Genomic DNA, 21,355 nt, shown 5'->3' on the forward strand with positions numbered 1-21,355 from the left:
TCACTGTAATGTGAGAATGACAAATCTCTAAAAAAGAGCCCTGTTTTCAGCTTTGTGACCATGAATTTCAAGCTCATCCAAGAGGCTTTGTGGATAGTTTATTTAGCTTAAGTTGTAGGAGAAATTTCACATTTAAACATTAAGTAATAGTTATTCCTTCAATTTATTGGACAAATTCCATCAGAAAATCCCCAAATTTGGAGATACCTGATTTTCAATTGACAGTTATGGAGTAGAAAGTACAATATTTCACTCTGGAAAAGTATAAAGTTTCATCACATGGGAGGGTACTCATGTAAAATACCTCAAATTTGTTCCAATTTTCACAAGCTTCACACAAAGTGTTCATGAAGTACGGTTCTTTCATGTCTATGGTAATAAGGAGACAAGAACAAGTATATCTGCTCATGTAATATACTGACAGTGTTTTGTCAGTAGTGTTGACATGAGAAGGCTGCCGCTCACAAGTTAACTGAGGTTACAAGCATTCAGCACCTACAGCAGTGCCAACAATATAAGTGCAGTACAGCGTCCTCTCTTAGTTCTACATAAACATGGAGGGAAAATCAGAGTGGAAGTCAGAGCAAAAATTGCATAAACACCAAAGAAAACTGTCAAATGAACTCACCTAAACTTTGCAAACAATAACTGCCCCCTCTCGACTCGGATTTATGGTTTGAGTCAGATTCTCTCAGTCAGAGACACAACCTCTGTCAACATCCGAGCGCATTATCCCTCGTGGATCTGTGCAACTCACACCCGCCCCTTCAACCCTTACAGTGAAGCACTTCGATTAAATTGACTGTCTAAATATGTATTGAAACCGACGATGGGCTGGTTTCATATTTTGGCAGCTCGGAATATCATACTCATTCTGTGTGTGTGCATGTGCGTGTGTTTGTTTGGCACTCGTCCAGGCTAGCCCGGCAATAAGATATTCAGAAAGAAAAACCTGCTGCAACAGGTTCCAAAACATCTACTGGTGCAGTCATTGGCAGCTGGCAGCGCTCTCTTCCTCCTTACATTAGTCTTTCTTTCCCCTAACTGAATGGTTACTTGTCTGAACGGGACATAAGATACACTGCCGATCACAGCCAGTGGCAGAGAGCGGGTGCAGTGCCCTGGTTTCTGAGCTCACCCAAAGTAAAACACCGTCTAAAATGTGATCTAGTTCCACTTAACTGTTGCACTCTCTGACAAACTTGTGCACAAGTAGACGCAGGCAGAATCATTTTTGCATTCAAAGAATGCAAGCTCACACTTAAAGTTACAGCTGGAGCAAACTGAACCAAAAGCACCGGCTACTCTGGTCAACAGAAGCAGTCAATTTAGAAATTTGGAGTTAATTTTAAGGAGTTAATGTCATAACTAATGAACGTACCCACCAATCAGGCTCTTGTGGTCTGCAGGATGTGAAGTCAAATTGATCTCAGAACATCAGGCAGCTCCTACGCATGTTTTAAGATGCTTTCGTGTCTTTTAAATTTAAACCAAAGTGCCTCTCTGGAACTTTTATAGTGACAGGATGAGGCTCAAAGAGTAAGAGAGGCGGATAAATAAAGGAGAAAGTCAGAGAGGGAGTAGAGGTATGTTAATACAGGTAGATTCCTATCCTATCCTCCCCATGAACCAGGAAAGTAGTTGTAGCCGTGGCTCGTTGATATACCTTGAACAAACTCTGTCCTCAGTGAAAGGGCGAGGCAGAATGACAGAGAGATAGAAGATTAATTACAGATTGAATAAACTCTTGTGTTACAGTGCAAGGCTTCTGCCGAGCGAGCTACTGCCCAAAGGCTCTTTTTGCCAAAGATGGAGTTCTTAAGGAGGGTGTAATGTGGGAAATGGTTCCAGGGCGCACTTCAGTGAAAGTCTCATTGTGTGTCGGGAAATAATTGCTCCAGTGCTTGGGCGTTCCAAGTTGCAATATTATGTTTTGCGGAGCTAGTTAGTCACCCTTTTTTGATCTAAAAGCATCAAAGACGCGTTCCTTTACCGGTCAGTATTATTAATCACCAGTCAAAATATTTACAATGACAAATATCAATCTTTTCAAGATTTTAATTTACAACCTGGTGACAGGTAATGTCATTTATTATATTCTGCCATGTGCAAATTAATACATCATCCTCCAAGGGACATGCTGACTCAACAGTCGTTTTGACTCGTATCTGGATCTGAATGATTTAAGAGCAATTCAAGTAATATGTTTTGGGCAATGTTAATGGTTAGCTCAATGAGAATTGTAGCCTAGTGTGTTGCAATAATGATGAAGATAAAAAAAAAAACTTGCCGTTACACACTTAGTAACACATTACATCAGCATGGCTGTGTGGTCAATAAAGTGAGGGGGACGGGGACATATATGGGCTACTTAGCTTAGCCTGCTGCCGCAAACCCAAGCCCTGATAAACAGCTAACAGACTGATGGATAAGAATAAATGATCATAACCCAAACCTACTTTGATCAAAAGCAAAAACACCAATATGGTACTTTAAAAGCAGTGCGGCTTAACTATTTTGGTTTGTGACCCGTAAAATGAGGCTTTGTCTCCTTAAGATTTCTTGTCACAGGTTTCACACTGTAAGACATGGGTCATGAAGATGTAAAATTATCCAGTAATTCAAAACCAGTAGGCCTGAAAATATTAAAGTCTGAAAATAGCAGAAATATGCTACTTCTTCTTTGTGTGGCATCTCACAACCCCTCAGATACCATCAATTTAACACAAACTGAAGCCTCAAAACCTTTCTAATACAGTCAACATACACTGAAAGCAGGATTTCTTAAAGTACTATTGTATTGGATTGTAATAATAAATTCTCAACTAAGTTTATTAACATTACAGGAACCAAATACTTAGCTTGTCTGTCCTAGCAAATTAAAAGCACGAAGCAACATGTTTGTTACTGTATGGTCCATTTTAATAAAAAAAATTCTTAGTTTTATAACAATTCTAATAAGTGTCTCTAATAAAGAAATAATCATAAATCAGACGCCGCATATAATATGAAGTAAAGGAAAATCTAATTCTATATAACAGTGATTTATGAGTGTCTTTTGAAAACGTGGAGGAAAACATTGAGTCCCTGAGGCAGCGGGATTTATCACTAAATACTTCACTTTTTGTCTTCAGGGTAAGGTTATATAAATTCAGCAATTACTTTGCCTGTCCCAAGGATACTTTATAACAAAAATGTGCAGCTGTTTCCCCAAATGACTGTTCGCGGTATGTTATATTCCCAATTACCATATCATTACTGATTCAGGTGCCATCATAAAAAAAACTTGTTTAGAAATGCTAAGTACAGCCAAGGGGTAAAGCTTTCCGGAGCTTATGATAATTGCAAATAATTATGCATCGTGCAAGAGCAGAATCTTGCACATGGTCAGTAACCTGATAATTATACCAAATAATAACAATTCACCTGAGCTTTTAAGCAGAAAATGTACTGCAGCATTTGACATTCTGAATGCAAGTTTTTCTATTTGTGATTGGGAAAAGACCAAAAGGGATCAACATACAACAAGACAGAAGATGTCACAATATAATGATATTGTCTTACCTCCGGTTACAAATATCCATCATTACCTTCCATAACTGTTCATTACCTTCCATAACTGTGAGCACCGATTCAAGAAAAGTGATAGTTTACCTCTCAATGATGCCGTCTTTCAGTCTTCACCAGAAGAATTGTCGCTAGATTAAACAAAAATGTTTTGGATTTCCCAACAGTTTATGCTTTTGACCAATGTGCACTGTAGTTTCCCCATTTTAAAATCCCTTTTGCTCTTCATATACAGCAGGTATACAGACCTCTGTCAGGGGGTTCAATGAAATGTTTTCAATCAGTTTCCTATAATTGATTTCTTTTACCTTCCATCATTTTGCATTTCTCCCACATTGACCCTTTGAAGAGATTTGCCTTCTGTCCTCTTTCCTCTTTAAATCAATCTTGGACCCACTGGTCCTAATCCTATGGATGTAATGAGATTTCATCCCATCATTAAATTAAATATAACAGTCATAACAGTCGCATAAATACAGTGAGCCCTTGATCCTGCAGCATCTCTATTCCAAAGATTTATTTTCCTGGAAGCTGAATATTCTATTGTTGTATATGCATGTAGTACAGTGTGTATAATTTGCTCTATACCTGAGAACGTAAGGATAATTATGGTTCTCTATTGTGCCAAGACTCATTTTATTCAGACAACAATTATACTATGCATTATATTTAAAGAGAAGACTTAAAGCTGTGGTAGGCAGTTTATTTTTGGCATTATTGGACAAAAACAACATAATAACCCTTCCTTAATTGTAATTCAATTATTCCTTCTCTTGGCAATGTTTTCAGGCTTTTGGAAGATCTAATTTAAATAGCAGAATATCCTGCAAGAAAAGTTTCTATTCCAGCATTGGCAACGACATGCATACACTAAAAAGCAATCCAAAAGAAGAAGACGGACTTATCAAAAAAGGAAGATCGACAATATTGGTGAAGCATTTCAGAAATGAAGAGAAAATGTTGCTAATAGTTTAGCCATATGCTAACCGTAGCCATTTGCGGCTAGCTCAACGGCTAGTTTGAAAAGACAATGGAATGGTAGTTCTCATAGTATTATCACTATATAACAGCAACGGAATCACAATAACGATCCTAATGATGTTTGACTGAATGTATAACTGAATGCAATATGGTGTTTGAAATGACTAGTACAGGCTACTGTATGAAGCATGTGCATATGCCTTTACCCGTATGGTGGGAGGGCCTCAGGGCGGAGGGTAGAGCTCCACACTGAGGGATATATTTACAAATATTTTATATTTGCCTTTTTTTGTTTGTTTCATTCCTTCTCCAGATAGCTGCTCACCCTGTGATAACACTCCATTTACAATGATTAAAGGTTATTATGGAATTTATAAAAATGTGCTTGGTTGAAAGTCCAGGAGATTTTTTATCTAGATGGACTAAACTCACTCAAATTCAGTCAAAACATCAACAAAAGGTGCTCCAATGTTTCCAGTCAGCATGTCCAGCTGGTTTCTGATGAGCATCACAATGTGAGGGAGGATATAAGATTGAATGTTGCTTTGAATAACCCGTCTCAAGAACAGGCCTCAATGCACATCACGCTGTGCTGGCTGGAGTATTGGGCTTTAAATAAAAATACTAAGTCACCTGTCAGCCCAGTCCTCCAGTTCTCCCCCAATTTCTCCGTGTCCAATTTCCTGAGTTCACATTCAAGGAGTTTTGGTGACATTAGCCCAACTGGGAAAGGTATTCAGCTGGAACATGGGCACACCCCACGTGTTAATGGCAATGTTGATGGTTAAGACTCCAACAAAGTTCAGGATGAATCCAGCTCTGGCCTGGAACAACCAGAAAAACAACATAAAGCTATTAGATTTGGATACAGTGTTTTGTGAACTCCCTATCAGAATAGGTATTATTACTAATTTGACAATATACACACAGCATTTGGTGCTCAATCTGCCTGGGGTTAGTTTCCATGGTAATATTAAGGATATAGTGTGTGTGCAAACAGATGACAATGTTTAGATTTAAGGATTAATATAAGCCTGTTTATCCAAAAGCTAGAAATGCGCCTTTATCCAAAATACTGTGTGCATGTCAACATGCTCACTTATGGGGTCTATCTTTACTGATAGGTCTTACCATGTCCATGACTTTCAGGTTGCCGTAGGAGAAGGCGATGGCGTTGGGTGGAGTGGCTACAGGCAGCATGAAGGCCAGCGAGGCAGATATGGTGCAGGGAAACATAACGTACAGTGGGTGTATCTTGATAGCGGTTGCCTGGATTAAACAAATAAATAAAAAAAGGGACATTAACACATATGTTGGTATAATTCTTTCAAGGCTACATTGTTGATGAGGAACGGCAGTTTGTTTGCTCAAAAATGTCTAAGTATTCTTTTAAAGATTGAGAGAGAATGATGTCCTGTCTCACCATAGAGGCCAGTATAGGCAAAAACAATGTGGTGGTGGCAGTGTTGCTGGAACATTCGGTGAACATTGCCACCATTAGACACAGCAGGATGGAGATGGCAAAAGGAGGGATGCTCTGCAGCGGTATCAGACTTTCCCCCAGCCACATCGAAAGTCCAGATTTCTATATGCAAGGTGGGAAAACACATCAGGGTCCAAACATTTTAAGAAAATATATTTTTTAGAAAGATGTGGACATGAGGATCAACTGCATTACCTCACTTCCGTGTGCCAATGCAAAACCTCCTCCCAGAAGCAAAAGAATGTTCCAAGGCATCTTTTCATGGACGATGTCCCAATTAAGAAGAGGTGAAGGGGCTTCAGCAGGAGCACCTTTTACAACAAGGAGAAAAAAAGGTTTTTGGTTAGGACAGTCATAAAAAATTATAAATCTAATCCAACTTTAAAAAAAGCCGAGCTTTTATTGTGTACAGATAAGATACCGTGACCATAAATGTGTTCTGTAAAGATAAAAAGTATATGTGATGAACAGGTAAGCCATTAAAATCATATTTAAAATGTGTTGTTGTAAGTGGATTCAGTGGAGTATGGCACCTCAAAGTCTGCCTCATAGCTTTTAAACCTTTTACTTTTAAGTGTGTGTTAATCATTGTGTCACTTCTCTGTGTACAAAACACACTGCTTTTCCACTTTTTGACGGGTACTAAAGAACTTGTTGCTTATAGGCAGGATCAAGACACGCTTTACTTAAGTTACCCAGGGAAAAGATACATTTCATTGATACAAAAGTAATTTGTCTAAGTAACAGCACAGCATGTTCCGTTGTACAGGCTTGACCTTGGGGCTATCAGGCTACAACTCAGGAAGGAGTTGGGATAACATATATTAAAAAGCACTGAATCAGCAAGATGAGTTTTCACGGGCAGTAAAAGTTATTTTTCGTATCTTAGAGGACAGACGTGCTCATAAAACTGCACTCCTATCTTCATATGAGACTAAACCGCAAACATAAAATGTGATGCAACAGTGAATGAATCCCGAAAGAGATCCCGTGCATGCCTTCTTGCTTCCGCCTAGTCTTATTCCTCTTAAAACATAAATCATACATTTCCAATCACTATTTTATCAATGTTTCTCAAAAAGGACAGCATAAATATGAAAATAGGCCAATTACTTAAATTACCCTTTGATGTAATCCTCAATAAAAAGGAGTCAATTTATACACCTTTTTATAATAAGACATTTATAAAAATGCACCTGTTGATCAAATTAGAAACATGCCAGCTGACTTACCATCCTCGGACCTCCCACAGCATCTGGGCAACTTGGACGGGATGCAGAAGAAGAGTGATGACATTAATATGGCCACGGTGCCGTCTGTGACGTACCTGATGAGCAAACACATTTGAAATGTCTGCATTTTAATGCAACAAGATTACGAAAATACTCAAGCTACTATCTTGAGGCTAGTGAAGTGATTAAAAGACAAAGATACAACATTGACAGACTTGTACTCACGGTTTGTCTTTGTTGAAGAGCACAGTGGCCCAGCCGGGTATGAACCCAGGCTCCCTGGTAAACCAGAGAAGAACCAGCAACGTGAAGATAGTCAGTACGCAACCCTCGGCGAAGCACATCCTGCCCAACTTTTTGAACTCATCTTTGATTACCTGGTATGCCTCCCTGTCACTATCTTTCTTTGTGCCACATCCAAAGGACTTTTTGAAGCTGGAATAACAACATGTTGAAATAAATAATGTTTTAATAATCTGGATGTAGTCAAAAGATAGAGCAAAGTATGACACCAGTCCACAAAACTTACTTGAAGCCCAAAAACATAAACTGAAGCCACAACCAAGACAAGACAAGCATCAGCACCATGTTGGGGAATGAGAAGCCAAACCAGCTTGCAAAGTTGATTATGCCTCCATTTTCTGGGAAGAGTCTGTCAATGATGAAAAGAAAACATTGGGATCACAAAAACTGTAGAACCCAAACACCTGGGTGGACTCGCAGGCCTACAACTGCCAGCATGTTGAATAAAAACAACCAGGGTGTTTTTCTTGTTTTGTTCATTCCTTATCGGTGAGTAATGTAACACTTTATATACCCATTTAGTGGTTAAATCTACTTTACATGGCTTTAAAATTGAGGTCACTTGGCAACTACAAGAGTGATCCTACACATATTTTTCACACCCTAATAATCCTAACAACAACAATAACACAAACTAGAGACTTGTTTAGAACTTGTCAAGTCCATCTGTGTAGCCTAACAGACTTTGACTCTAAAAGAGACTGTGGCTAACTAGTGTTGCCACATGCCTAGATCTCAACAATGCAATCAGTTAGGAAAATGTTAACAAAACCATATGAATGTTGACTAAATAATTACCCTACTACTGTAGTTGTGAATGAAAATGAATGGCAATCGGTCAATTTGGCCCACCAGACAATGAAGAGGAAGATATAACTGGGTATCTTGGTTTGTGTCCACAGATTGAATTTAGTCTTGAAGTCAACAGACTTTAGTTATTCTCTTTAACAAAAAAAGTCCAGGACCAGAGAGTTAATCTGCAATCTGTTAATCTCTGTGTTGTGTATTTATCTGCATTTGTGCAGGACTTACTCATCAATCTGTCCTTTCAGGATGACATTGGGTGTGGTTCCAGTGAGGGTGGCCGTCCCACCGATGCTCGCTGCGTAACAAACACTAAGGCTCATGCCTTTCGTCAGCTTCAGATACTTCTGCTCCCTCTTCAGTCTGCGCTGCTCGGCCTCTGGACTCCTGTCACAAACCTCTGGGGGGACAGAGTCCAGACCTTCAGCATTAAAAATAAATCTTAATTGTTGTGTCTTAAATGAAACATACATTTACTGTTTGGGCTTCCATGCTTTACCAGTTTTTTGTAATTGTTTAACACAGTTAACAACGTTGCAATGGGCCTGTTTTGACCTTTTATTATTCTCTTCTAAAAAAGGGGGTAACTTCACAGACAAAGTAAAAAAAACAAAAAAATACCTGATATGTCATTTTCCTTCATACCTTTGTGGTCATCTTTATCTGCAAAACATCATTAGAGCAAAAACAGTAAAAAAAAAAAATTGCAACTAAAAGAAATACTCTTCAACATGTAAAAAGGAAAAGTTTAAAGAACATAAAAAAGACTGTCACACTCACCCATGCTGATGGTGCTGTCCTTTAGTTTAAGCTCTTTGCTCTCTTTGGTGTCACCCATCTCAAATGCCTGGTTATCCTGACCATCCGTTGCAGCAGACAGGTTATAATCCCTCTCTTCAGCGTTGGCCTCTGTGTCACAGAGCTGCTGCAGCACAGCGTTGGCGATGGGCAGCATCATGGCTGTGGAGGCCGTGTTGCTGATCCACATGGACAGAAAGGCTGTGGTGCCCATGAAACCGATCATCAGGCTGGAGAGGACGCAAAACAAATAATTAGATGGAAGTTGAAGACAGCATGTAAAGAGAAACAGAAAATAAATTATATACATGATATGGTCAAAGGTGTGTGGACTCGAAAATTACATTATAACATCCTCCACTCCTCTAGGAAGGCTTTCCACAACATTAGGTACCTGGCTGCAGGGATTTGCTCCCAATTAGCCACAAGAATATTAGTTAATGCCAATGGTGTTGGATGGGTTTGAGGTCAGGGCTCTGGGCAAGCCAGGCAAGTTCTTCCACACATACTTTATATTGTACATGCAGTTTGTAGAATGTAAAAGTCTCACAGAGATGGCTTCACCCCCACGATAAGCAGCACTTGAAGGGCGATCCTCCTGTGCAGGTTCCAGTGCTCGACAGCGATGGCCACCAGCAGCCCACCAATAAAGAGCATGTTGGAGTCCTTCAGGTACTGAATACAAACCTGGATGAGGCAAGAAAAAACAAGTAAAGAAACCCAAATCTGAGTCAAACTAATTCAAAGAAGTGGTTTTGTTAAATTGCTTGTATACAGTAAACTGATGGAAATACCTCGCTTGATTCCATGATGCCCATCATGGGGAAGAGAATGACCGGCAGTAGGGCCGTCACCGCCAGAGGGATACACTCTGTACACCAGTACAGAGCCATGAGGATTATTACAAAGCCACATTTTGCCTGCTGTAATGACAGACAAGGAATGAGTTCCTTAACAGCCTTAATACAAAGTATATACTGTATGTTACACAAATCAAAATGCACTAAACAATTGTGTACAAGTGATGGCTACTCAAGAAAGAATCACGTAAAAGCCTGTAAGGGAACTATAACTCACCATAAACTTCCTAACTTTGGCAAACTTACTAAAGTTCAGTTAGCGTGGTTAACCATTCTCTGAGACCTGTCGGAACCAATGTGTAAATTCCTTTTAATCAGGAAAGGCTACATTTATATGCTTGATGTAGCAATTTTGCTGTTGAAATATTCCCTACCAGGCGTTAAAAAATTACATATACATTTATTTGTAACACAAAGCAAAGCTTTTGTCTGTGTAATTGTCCGGAGCCAATACAAACATCAAAATAACTGACACATAACAGTCAGAAACTGGTTTTTCTATTTCGATACTTCCTTGTGCTTGTTTTGCTGTATGTTCCATTTACAACAGCTGAACCAGAAACAAAATAAAACACTCGTCTCTTTGAAAATGTACAGGAGTTGTGATGAGCTGAATGGGAACAGAGGTTGTGGTCCTTGATTAATGAGACTGATTGAGCCCCTGAACATGATCCCACTTTTCAATTTATCATAGTCAAAGATTACATGGTACAAAGGGTCAATGAATGGGGCCTTTCCTGGCCATGTTGCAGCAATAGACAATGTAAAGCAACAAATGACCTTCCAGACTGAGGTCCTTGATCCCTTTTGATTATCATTTTCATTTGGTTTCCCAAAATGTGGCTACAGATTTGAATACAGAACTATAGGAATCTCTCTCTCAAAAATACTTGAATGATTAATTTTGAAAAAAAAAAAAGGCAGAAAATAGATTTTCATTTGATTCAAAAGACCAAGTATAATAATTTACTCAGTGAAATTGTATTAATACAACCTCCCAAGTGAATTGCATGTTAGTATGCATTAGAAAAAAAGTATAATACATGTTTGAATATACATCTATCAGAGAGCATACAATTAAAAATAAAAGATCCAAACTTTAGTCACACTCTTCTGACTTCTCTATGGTAGAATGAATCAATCACTTTCATCAGTCATGGGCTCTTATTTGGCCTCTTTACCATTTCATCATATCTCTACTTTAAATAACACCTCTCTCTGATATCAAACTCTACCACCAAGACAATCTATCCTTCTACTTTCTTAATGTATCATTAATAGCTGCTGTAATCCTGCAAATTTCCCCGCTGCGGGACTAATACAGGATTATTTTATCTTATCTTATCTTATCTTATCTTATCTTATCTTATCTTATAGTCATTTTTACAACAGAGCGTTACCCAAGGTCAGTGCACTGCAACCTTTGCACTGCTTACTCCTCATAAATCACATTGCTATAGGACTTTAAAACTATTGTTGATGTTTGATGTCATAGGCAAGAGTTGAAATTTGAGCATCATTTATTCTACACTCAGACCTCCTTAATAGACGGATGTATGTGCATACTGGTAAGCGGCCACCTGATCACTGTGGTGGAGTTTACTTGAAGGTGCTGAAAGCAGAAAGGCCATGTCTGTTTCCTGTGCCTGATATAATGTAGAGTCTGTGGCCTCTATGAAGACTCTGGTTGCAGAGTTGGAGACCAACAGTACTGAGAGACTTCCCTGCTCATGTTGGTGACGGAACTAGTTGTGTTTTGTTGGGCATTTATGGTATTCCTGTATAAGCCATAATAATGCCCATAATCCTAATCATGATGACCATCGAGGTAGTTCATTAATCTTTTTGTTACACCTTTGGCCAAAGGTCAGATATGATAATATAACTGTGAAGTCCTATCAGATCCGTTCTTTGATGTTGGACTCGTGGCTGTATGTTTTGGTATACGACCGGACAGACCCATCTAAGTTAGTCGGATCAGCTCCCATTAACCATATGCCACTAACCCTAAATATGCGGTGAGGGTGGTTAAAGGATGTTAGAAGAAATTTGTGCTCTACAAAAAAATGTTTTATATATACCATATCAAGCTAATTTACCTCAAATAGCCACATTACTACAGCACAATTGATTTTATTTACCCCTTCTCCAGCATGGCTCTCAATCAGTAGTTGTAAAAGTTGATGAATAAACTGCACCAAATGTGCATCAGTACTGATGGAGAGAAAACAGTTGCACTCTGCCTTTAATTGCCCATATTGTACATTATTTAGCATTTTGAAGCTACACTTGAGTGGCCTTCTTGCTAACCTCATCTTTGCAAAAGTTTTGGGAGAAGCGTTGCGAATTTACCTGACCTCAATATCAGAAACACATACTTTAACTTATATAGGCATACACACATATTCAGCAAAAGTATCATATTGAATAGCTTTGGACTAATAAACATTATGCAATTAGACTCCATCTCCATTCTGCAGGTCTGAAGTCTAACAAATGTCTGCAGATATGGAGAAAAACTCATTCACATGGTTAGTTTCTTACCAGGGTCGGGATGACGAGGGGCAGAGGCAGAAGTAAAAGAGGTGTCAGGACTATCACAATGTAATTCCTATACCTCCACAACCACGTAAGAAACCCAGCCATGATCCACAAGGTGTGATGGACATCCAAAGTATTGAAGAGTCAAGAGAAGAAAAAAAATGTATTTGCGCACCACTGTACTAACTAAGAGACAGTAACAGAAAGTCACAGTATATATATGGCCGTGTGGACAGTAGATTACCCTGCAAGAAAGATTAAAAATTAACTTTAGAGTGAGGGCCCTGCATATACTGGGTGTGTTTACATGTGTTTAGGAGGGGGGGGGGGGTTTGCTTTCAACCTGTGATCCTAATTAAGTATGTTTGTTGTTGTGTTTATAACTGTTATGTCATCTCCCTGCGTTGTTTACATTGTTATTGGTTTTATTGTTTCTTTACCAAAAGTGCCTTTGAGTACCTTTTAAAGCGCTATACAAATAAAATGTATCATTATTATTATTGGCTGCACGGTGGTGTAGTGGTTAGCACTGTCGCCTCACAGCAAGAGGGGCACGGGTTCAATTCCCGGACAACCTTCTGTGTGGAGTTTGCATGTTCTCCCTGTGTCAGCGTGGGTTCTCTCCGGGTTCTCCGGCTTCCTCCCACAGTCCAAAGACATGCAGCTAAGGTTAATTGATGACTCTAAATTGCCCGTAGGTGTGAATGTGAGCGTGAGTGGTTGTCTGTCTATATATGTCTGCCCTGTGATAGGCTGGCGACCTGTCCAGGGTGTACCCTGCCTTCGCCCATTGACAGCTGGGATTGGCTCCAGCACCCCTGCGACCCTTAATTGGATAAGCGGTTACGGAAGATGGATGGATGGATTATTATTATTATTATTATTAAGGTAAGCAACCAGGACAAAAAATATATATACTTGATCTTGACTGTAAGATGTGACGGATACTCTGAAAGGTAAAAACATAACCCCTGCATATAACTGATAGGAACTACAATGTCATAAATGTGTTGTTGATGTCTTGTAAAGGGAGCGTAAGAGGGCAATGTGTAAAAAACAAAAGTCCATTAGATAACAGGGTTGATAGTCTTGTAAATAAATTGTGTGGGCGTGACTTCCGAAACACAATGTTGTATTTCCTATGAAAAGCCTGCTAGAGGCTAAAATGTAGACAAACCAGATAATCCTCCTACTGTGTGTTGATGTGTGAAGTGAAGTGGGAAGGTTAAAAGGTTTCGCAAGACAGTGTGATGATTGATGATTTATTGCTTGAGGCAACCCTGAGTTTCTATCAAATTACGGTCAAAGTCCTTGACGGTTACTTCACAGGAAAAAATACTAGTGCAATTCTCAAAGAGACTTGGAAAAAAAGTTTAAAAAAAAATGTTATTCTTAACAAAACAGTGTTAGAATGATTTTAAAGACAATATCATAACTTTTAAATGTGTAAACATGAAAAACAAAAAGTGGGTTTACTTGGTAGGATTGTGACATGTGAACGCTGCTAAAGGGTTGGACAAACTGGACGTTTAGGGTTGAAGTGTGGTCAGAGGATCAGAGTTTAATATAAATACGGAACAAGAAGTAAATTGTAAATGAGACGATGCAGTGAGACATACCACATAACAATTTTGCCTGCACAAACTTTTCTGACCGATCATTTTTACAGTATCTATCAACTAGAACGAACAGTTACTATGATAATACAGTATTATTATTTTTGGTTGATGTCTGGTTAATTCAATTGCATCTTTAACAAAATATATTGTGCATTTTATTTGAAATATCTTACATGCCCTCCAATGCAATCAAAGAAAACCGCTTTTCACATGTCGCCTATGAGGACAGAATTGCAATTTCATATTAAAAGAAATGTGGCTACCAATTGGAGAATTAACATACACAATAGAAAATTGCAAGTTTGCTGTAGTATGCCAAATACCTTCCTCCAAAATTATTAAAAATAACCAGTCAAATTAATGTATCCTTAACACTTCATTAGAATTAGTTATGAGTCATAAGTAGAGAAGTTTGGAGAAGTTTAAAAAAAATAATAATCTTTACATAGATTTACAAAATTGACTACAGGAGCACTATCTTAATAGTTTCCTCTGCTGCCATCTTGTCTTGTCATGAATGTGAACTGATATTAATGTCCATTGCACAAGGTGCATGATAGTTAAGTTACATATTAGGAAACATGCTTTTTTAAATCTATTTCTAAGCTGCTTTTTTAAAAACATCTAGCCAGGGACTGCAGATAAAATCAATGGGCATCAAATAAACCAGAATGATAACCTTTGTACACCCAATTAGAGCTAAAAAAAAAAGCAGTCCCGTGGTTCTCATTTCATATGTAGTCCACATAAAAGCAAGGTATGGCATGTATAATGATTTATATAAATTAAACTGAGTAGTAGTGTGTAGCAGGGCTCATGTATAATGATTTATATAAATGAAACTGAGTAGTAGTAGTGATTTATATAAATTTAAACTGAGTAGTAGTGTGTAGCAGGGCGGTAGTATGGCATGTATAATGATTTATATAAATTAAACTGAGTAGTAGTGTGTAGCAGGGAGAGAGTATGTCATGTCTGGTATTTGGAGGTTTTAAAAACTAATGGTAATTTATATTTTAGGGAGGTAAAAATAAAGTCACTTGGTAGTTATTACATTACTGGATTCCAGTGGGTTTTTTTTTAAAGCAGACTACTTTGGGAGAATATACTTTGAAACAACATTTTAACTTAAAAAAAACAAACAAAAAAAAACATGAAGTTTCATTAGCTCCCATTAGATAACAAAATGTGTAATTCGTCCCCTTGTCCAGGTGGGGCTGCTGAGTTGACGCTTTCACCGGCCTCCGTGTCGTTTCCTTTATTCAGCGTTACAGGAAGGAGTTAGTTGGCAAACGTTCCCAGCTGAAGCCAAGTCGGTGCAACATGGACGGGCCGGACACCGCAGCGATCCTCCCCGGCGACGTGCTCAGCGCTGAGTCGACCGACGATGAAACCCACGTGCAGCCCGATGTAACGTCACCGACAACCCGCTCCGCACGCCCGCCGTGGCGATGCTCGCTGCCGGTGTCCGTGGAGCCGGTGCTGTTCCTCTCCATGTTCTCCCTGGCCCTGCAGTCGCCTCTGTCCACGCAGTACCTGTGGGACCGCATCAGCGAGGACCTGGGCTACAACGGCTCCAAGAGGTCGGAGTGCACCAATGGCTCCGCACCTCCAGACCCTCTTCAAACGGTCTGCAGCCGAACCGCTCACTCACTATAGTGCCTTGCTCGAAGGCACCTCCACGGTCGTACCTGGCAGCTGTTCACTCTCATTTATGCGAACAGCTGAACAGCTGAACGGGTTTTAAATGAAATCTCTTCTGAAAGCCACAGCTGGTGTCGGTTGATCAATTAGAAGCAGACCAGGTGTGAATCATGAACAATCATAGTATGTTATTAGAAATATGTACTTTAAAAGATTAAATTGTTTTCTATATTATAAGCCACTAAACATGCAACACAAAAGCATCCAGTACACAGACTAAATTAAGACATAAATTATTCTTGCACAACAAAAGCAAAGGCCACAATGAAGGACATATATGCATTTTGAAGCATTTTTTTCAAATCGCAATGTGACGATTAAGTGTAAAGATTCAAAGAGGCAGAATCATCAGTGCCTAAAATGCAGGTGCATAGATTAAAATATAATAAAAGAAACTGCAATTCATTTTTGAGCATTTACCAAAAGAGGAACAGCAGTCACAAGTTGAAACTAAGCAACTGGGAAACGATGATCATGCACAAAACAACAGGTTCACTGACTTTAAGCGAGAACTAGTAGCAAAGGTTTCATGGATCAGCAATTTTCAGTCCCAGTCACCAGAGCAGTGACGATTTGTTTTACACATGTAGTCTGGGACATTATACATAGGATCCAAGGTAAATGTTATTATGGGTATAAATGTAGTTGACCGGCTGACACTTTTTTTGCAGGAGGTGGAAACCTTGACCGCCCACTGGAACCTGTACATCAGTCTCGGGGGCTTTTCTGTAGGCCTGTTGGTGGTGCCTCTCCTGGGCTCGTGGAGTGACTTCGCAGGTCGCAGACCCGTCCTTATCATCCCCAACTTGGGCATGGCCTTCCAAGCAGTGGTTTACCTGGTGGTGATGTACCTGAAGCTGCCTGTGGTCTACTTTCTAGTGGGCAGGCTGCTTAGTGGCCTTTCAGGTGATTTCAACGCCGTCCTGGCAGGCTGTTTTGCATATGTGGCCGACACCAGCGACCGAAGGTCCCGCACCTTCAGAGTGGCGATCTTGGAGGCTTGTCTGGGCCTTTCGGGGATGCTAGCAAGCATCATCGGAGGAAAGTGGCGGCAAGCACAAGGGTAAGAAATGTGTGTTTTTGTACAGTCGGTGCCATTTAGCCATTGGTCAAAATCTAAATCTTTGCTATCTGAATTAGTAATCATTACCATTATGTTGTCATGCCTCTGTTTAGGTACATCAATCCATTCTGGCTGGTCCTGGCCACTAACTTGGCTTCCGCTCTGTACGCTTACCTGTTTGTCTGTGAGTCCGTCCTGCCAGACCCCTGTGCCAAGCTCCTCACCTCTCGCCACTATAAAGTGGCCTGGCACCTCTTCTCAACGGGAGGCAGCACCAGTGAGGCAGGTGGAAGACTTCACAGATGCAAGCTGTGGCTTTACATGCTGTGTTTCTTTGTCGTGGTGACTGTGCACATGGGCAGCAGGGATTTGTATGTGTTGTATGAGCTGAGCTCACCGTTGTGCTGGGGGCCGGACCTCATTGGCTACGGATCAGCAGCTCTTCACCTGGCCTACCTGAGCAGTCTGCTGGGGCTGAAGATCATGCAGCGCTGCCTGGAGGACTCCTGGGTGGCTCTAGTGGGTCTGGCCTCCAATATCATCGGGCTGGTGGTCTTCTCTGTAGCCGACACCACCCAGCTCATGTTCACAGGTGAGATAATCTAGAATAAGTTTTGTGACCTCCAGATTGTGGATGGTTTTCTGTCTAAAGGGTTTCCTATCCATAAGAAAAAGTAAACAGCAAATGCAATGACTTCAATGTCTTATTGAGCATATCTAAGCACATTCAGCTTTTATAAGGAATGATGACATATAACTAAAATAGCCTTTGAATGATATTACACTGAAATGTAATATACCGTTTTCACTTTTATTATCCTCCTTTATTTGCGCTTTTCCAACTCTACCTAAAGGTTTTGATAACATGCACTCTTTTTCAGCCACAGGTGAAAATAATCTCACATTATCAGCTTTCATAAGTCCAGCTCAGCAAGTGAAAAACTGAACAAGCCTTATGTGAAACCAGGCAATAAAAAAACTAAGTACTTCTGGTTATTGCCACAAAAGTTTAACCGTGCAATGTGGTGAGGATTTCAGAGATTGTAAAGTATATAATAATAATAATGTATAGTTAATTTTATGGAAGAAAAAGAACGTATAAGAAAAATACATACATACAAATGCAGAAACATAATTTTATAATTTAGCATGTCTCAAATTGGTTACACTGTTTCACAATGTACAGTATAACTCTTCAGCTGATACCTTTAGATTTGTTTTGTCACCAGGTTATGGTCTGTGTTTCCTCTTCATGGCTGTAACGCCTGTGCTCAGGTCAAAGCTGTCTAAGTTGGTGGGCCCATCAGAACAAGGTCAGTCACTGAACATTAACTAAATACTATACGGATGTTTTAAACATATTGTTTTTAACACAGCATTTTAATTATTATACATAGATCAGTGTTATAATGCTACAGTGCAGTGTATGTCACTTTTTTAATGAGGGACTGCTTGCGTCCTGCAGGTTGTTTACATTGGTGTGTGTTTGTACTTCCTCCCAGGTGTCCTGTTTGCCTGTGTTGCCTGTGTGGAGAGTTTATGTTTTCTGGTGGGCAGTGGCCTCTTCAATTCCCTCTACCCAGCCACACTGCAATTCATGAAGGGCTTCCCTTTCCTTCTTGCCGCCATCATCCTCTTCATCCCTGCTGGAATAATTGGGTGAGTGTTGCTCTTGCCTAATTGGAATAATGGAACTTTTAGTTATTTTCTTATTAGTGAATTCTAGTTACAAAAGCAAGACAATCAGCACCTTTTAAGACAAGCAGAATATATGATTAACCATTTTTTATGTTTGTTTTTAAAGGACCCTGCAATGTTTAGACAATAGGAGAGATCACAGAGACTCCATGGCGTCCTGACCTGAAGAGAGGAACATGTCACAGAGTTAAAGTTCATCCTGGTGTCAGTCTAAGAGGTGAGCGGCTCTGACACAGACATCCATCTGTGGTGAGGGGAGAGACTTTTGACAAGGGATCCGTTCAAGTCACACCAAAGTGATCAAGAACAGAAGATGAAGAATCAAGAATCTGACTGACTGACATGACTGTTAAACCTCCTCTGTCTTAATAATTAGATAGTGGAGACTGGGGCTTTGTCAAACCTTTGCTGGCCCTAAAAACTAACCACAGTCCTATGATGTTTCATCATGGCATTTATACAAATGGAGTAATGAATAAGGTTTGATATATGCTTTTATTTTGTGATTCTATACATTTCAATACCGCGTAATAGTGCCAAAGAGCGTGCCTTACATTTCCATTTTGAATGTATGAATCGCTATAGCTCAGATAACACACTACAGGTTAAGGTGCTAACTCTAATAGGAGGAAACTCCAAAACATATAAAGCATGGGTGCATCAAAGTGAGTTCACAGAGGGTCAAAAGGGAGGTGACAGATATAACCTCGTTTTTTTTGAGAAATGCTTCAGATCTACAAATTAAGATCACATAGAATGGGTGAAGCTTAAGTTTATTTGACTTAAAGATTTGGTTTTTTGACAAAATAAATCAGTTTTCAGCTATCACATCCTTGTCCTATCTAGTCAACTCGGTGCAAAGGTGAAATGTACTTATCTTTTTGTACAATTCAGAGGCAAATATTGTAATTTTTTACTTATCACTTCTTAGATAAGTTACTACTTAAGTTTATTTTGTTTTTCATATATATATAGGGTAAGACTTACTTGATCCCCAGGGGCATATTCACAAGCTACCCAACAGTACATAAAGTAGTTAAAATGAGCCACCTTTGCCAGCTGCTGCATACGAGTGATAAATTATTATAATCCAATAATGTAATTTAGGTACTTTTGTTTTTGGTATTTTACATTTTTTGTATTTTTATAAAAATAAAGTTTTAAATGCATAATGTTTATTTTAACAGTCATTTTTAAATGTGGTTCTGCTACTTTGAGCAAACCAAGTACCTTTTCCACTACTGTCTGTTTGCCTAGGTATCCTCAATCTATTAGTGGATGTTCTCTCTAGAACCCTCAAACGGTGAAGTTTAACCTTAGATTCATGTTATGTCAGGGCATGTCCAAACCTAACTCTCAGTAATCCACAGCAGAGAGAGGGAGAGAAACTGTACGGCAGCCGGGGAATAATGAGTTACATGTTGACCCTCTTCCCTCCACCACAAACAACACTGGATAGTCCCAGAGCTCAGGTCCACAGCCGACATGCACACAGGGGTCAGGTCCAAGATGCACAATGAGGGAACAAGAGATGCCAAATCTGCTTTAAAATGCACAAAGGGAAGTTAAGAGGTTAAATTATGTATTAACTCAGCTACTGTGAATTGATCAGCATGACGATTTTTTCTTCAGACGAATTGTGTGACAAAACTGTCTTCTCTTTGTTGTAATCAGTTGTGCAATATTTATAAGTTGAAATCATTTTATTTATTGTAAGAGAACTGGATCATTTTGATAAAAAACGATGGTTCTATTTGTTTCATTTTACATGCCACATGTGATTAAGTGAAGTTCATATAAAGGATTTCACTGTTAATTTTATTTACATCACCTTTTATTTTTCACCATGTTTCAAATAAAGGGATGAAATTATGTTTGTTTTACATTGAGAACATTAAAAAACATGATGATTAAAAATGAAATCCTGTCTTACTTGGGAAAAAAAGCTAATGTCAATTACTCATTTAATAAATAAAATCAGCTGGACTTAAAATGCAAACAACATTAAGGCAAGATTAGATAAAAGCCAAGCAGAACAGCGGTTGAATTCAGGCTACAGGAGTGTTATTTTACAGAACAATATGAGACCAATACATGTTGATGACTATATGACAGTATGAATTGCAAAGCGTACAAATAATAACTTATCAGACTTAACACTGTGGTGAATGAAATTTCAAGTCAACCGTATTAAATTATAGTTTTATGTATTACAGTATGATGTAACGGCAGTCTACAAGACGCTCTGTAACATAGATGGAATCATTTTCAATGAGTCAACAGTTCCTGAAGTTCATGTTGATTAAATTTAACGTTGTTAATACAGTAGGAAGGAAAGGTTTAATAATACGTGCGCATTTTCGTTGCCTGAACACTCATTAAACCTGTAATTGATTACATTTTGGGTACAGTTTTAAGGCATGTAGCTCATTTTAAATTTTTACAATATGGCATGCCTTTAGCTTAGATAATACTCTCATCATGATCACTTCAATGCATCTGCAAGAAACAGTTTATTTTCTATCACGACCATAACATAAAAACATGTATGTCAGCATTACATTACAGTCATTTAGCAGACGCTTTTATCCAAAGCGACTTACAATCAGTAGTATATTACATATCATTCACCCATTCACACACTGATGACAGGCTACCATGCAAGGTGCCACCATCAGACTCTAACTAACATTCATGCAACA

At 39.1% G+C, this 21,355-nt stretch overlaps 2 protein-coding genes across 2 annotated transcripts; one reads left to right on the forward strand and one right to left on the reverse strand.

Moving 5' to 3' along the window:
* Positions 1–5,243: 5,243 nt before the first annotated feature.
* On the reverse strand, positions 5,244–12,674 carry LOC129089502 (solute carrier family 13 member 2-like). Its single transcript, XM_054596899.1, has 12 exons — positions 12,573–12,674; positions 9,963–10,091; positions 9,719–9,855; positions 9,139–9,398; positions 8,599–8,791; positions 7,793–7,915; positions 7,489–7,698; positions 7,264–7,358; positions 6,227–6,342; positions 5,972–6,133; positions 5,680–5,817; positions 5,244–5,372 (listed from the first exon to the last, which is right to left on the reverse strand). Exons 1-12 carry the CDS (start codon positions 12,672–12,674, stop codon positions 5,244–5,246), a joined length of 1,794 nt encoding a protein of 597 aa, XP_054452874.1.
* A 2,405-nt stretch (positions 12,675–15,079) lies between these two features.
* slc46a1 (solute carrier family 46 member 1) lies at positions 15,080–20,535 on the forward strand. Its single transcript, XM_054596764.1, has 6 exons — positions 15,080–15,817; positions 16,564–16,955; positions 17,069–17,547; positions 18,185–18,268; positions 18,458–18,614; positions 18,760–20,535. Exons 1-6 carry the CDS (start codon positions 15,512–15,514, stop codon positions 18,812–18,814), a joined length of 1,473 nt encoding a protein of 490 aa, XP_054452739.1. The 5' UTR covers positions 15,080–15,511; the 3' UTR covers positions 18,815–20,535.
* Positions 20,536–21,355: the final 820 nt, after the last annotated feature.

Source organism: Anoplopoma fimbria, chromosome 1 (assembly GCF_027596085.1).
Source record: "Anoplopoma fimbria isolate UVic2021 breed Golden Eagle Sablefish chromosome 1, Afim_UVic_2022, whole genome shotgun sequence".
NCBI lineage: Eukaryota > Metazoa > Chordata > Actinopteri > Perciformes > Anoplopomatidae > Anoplopoma > Anoplopoma fimbria.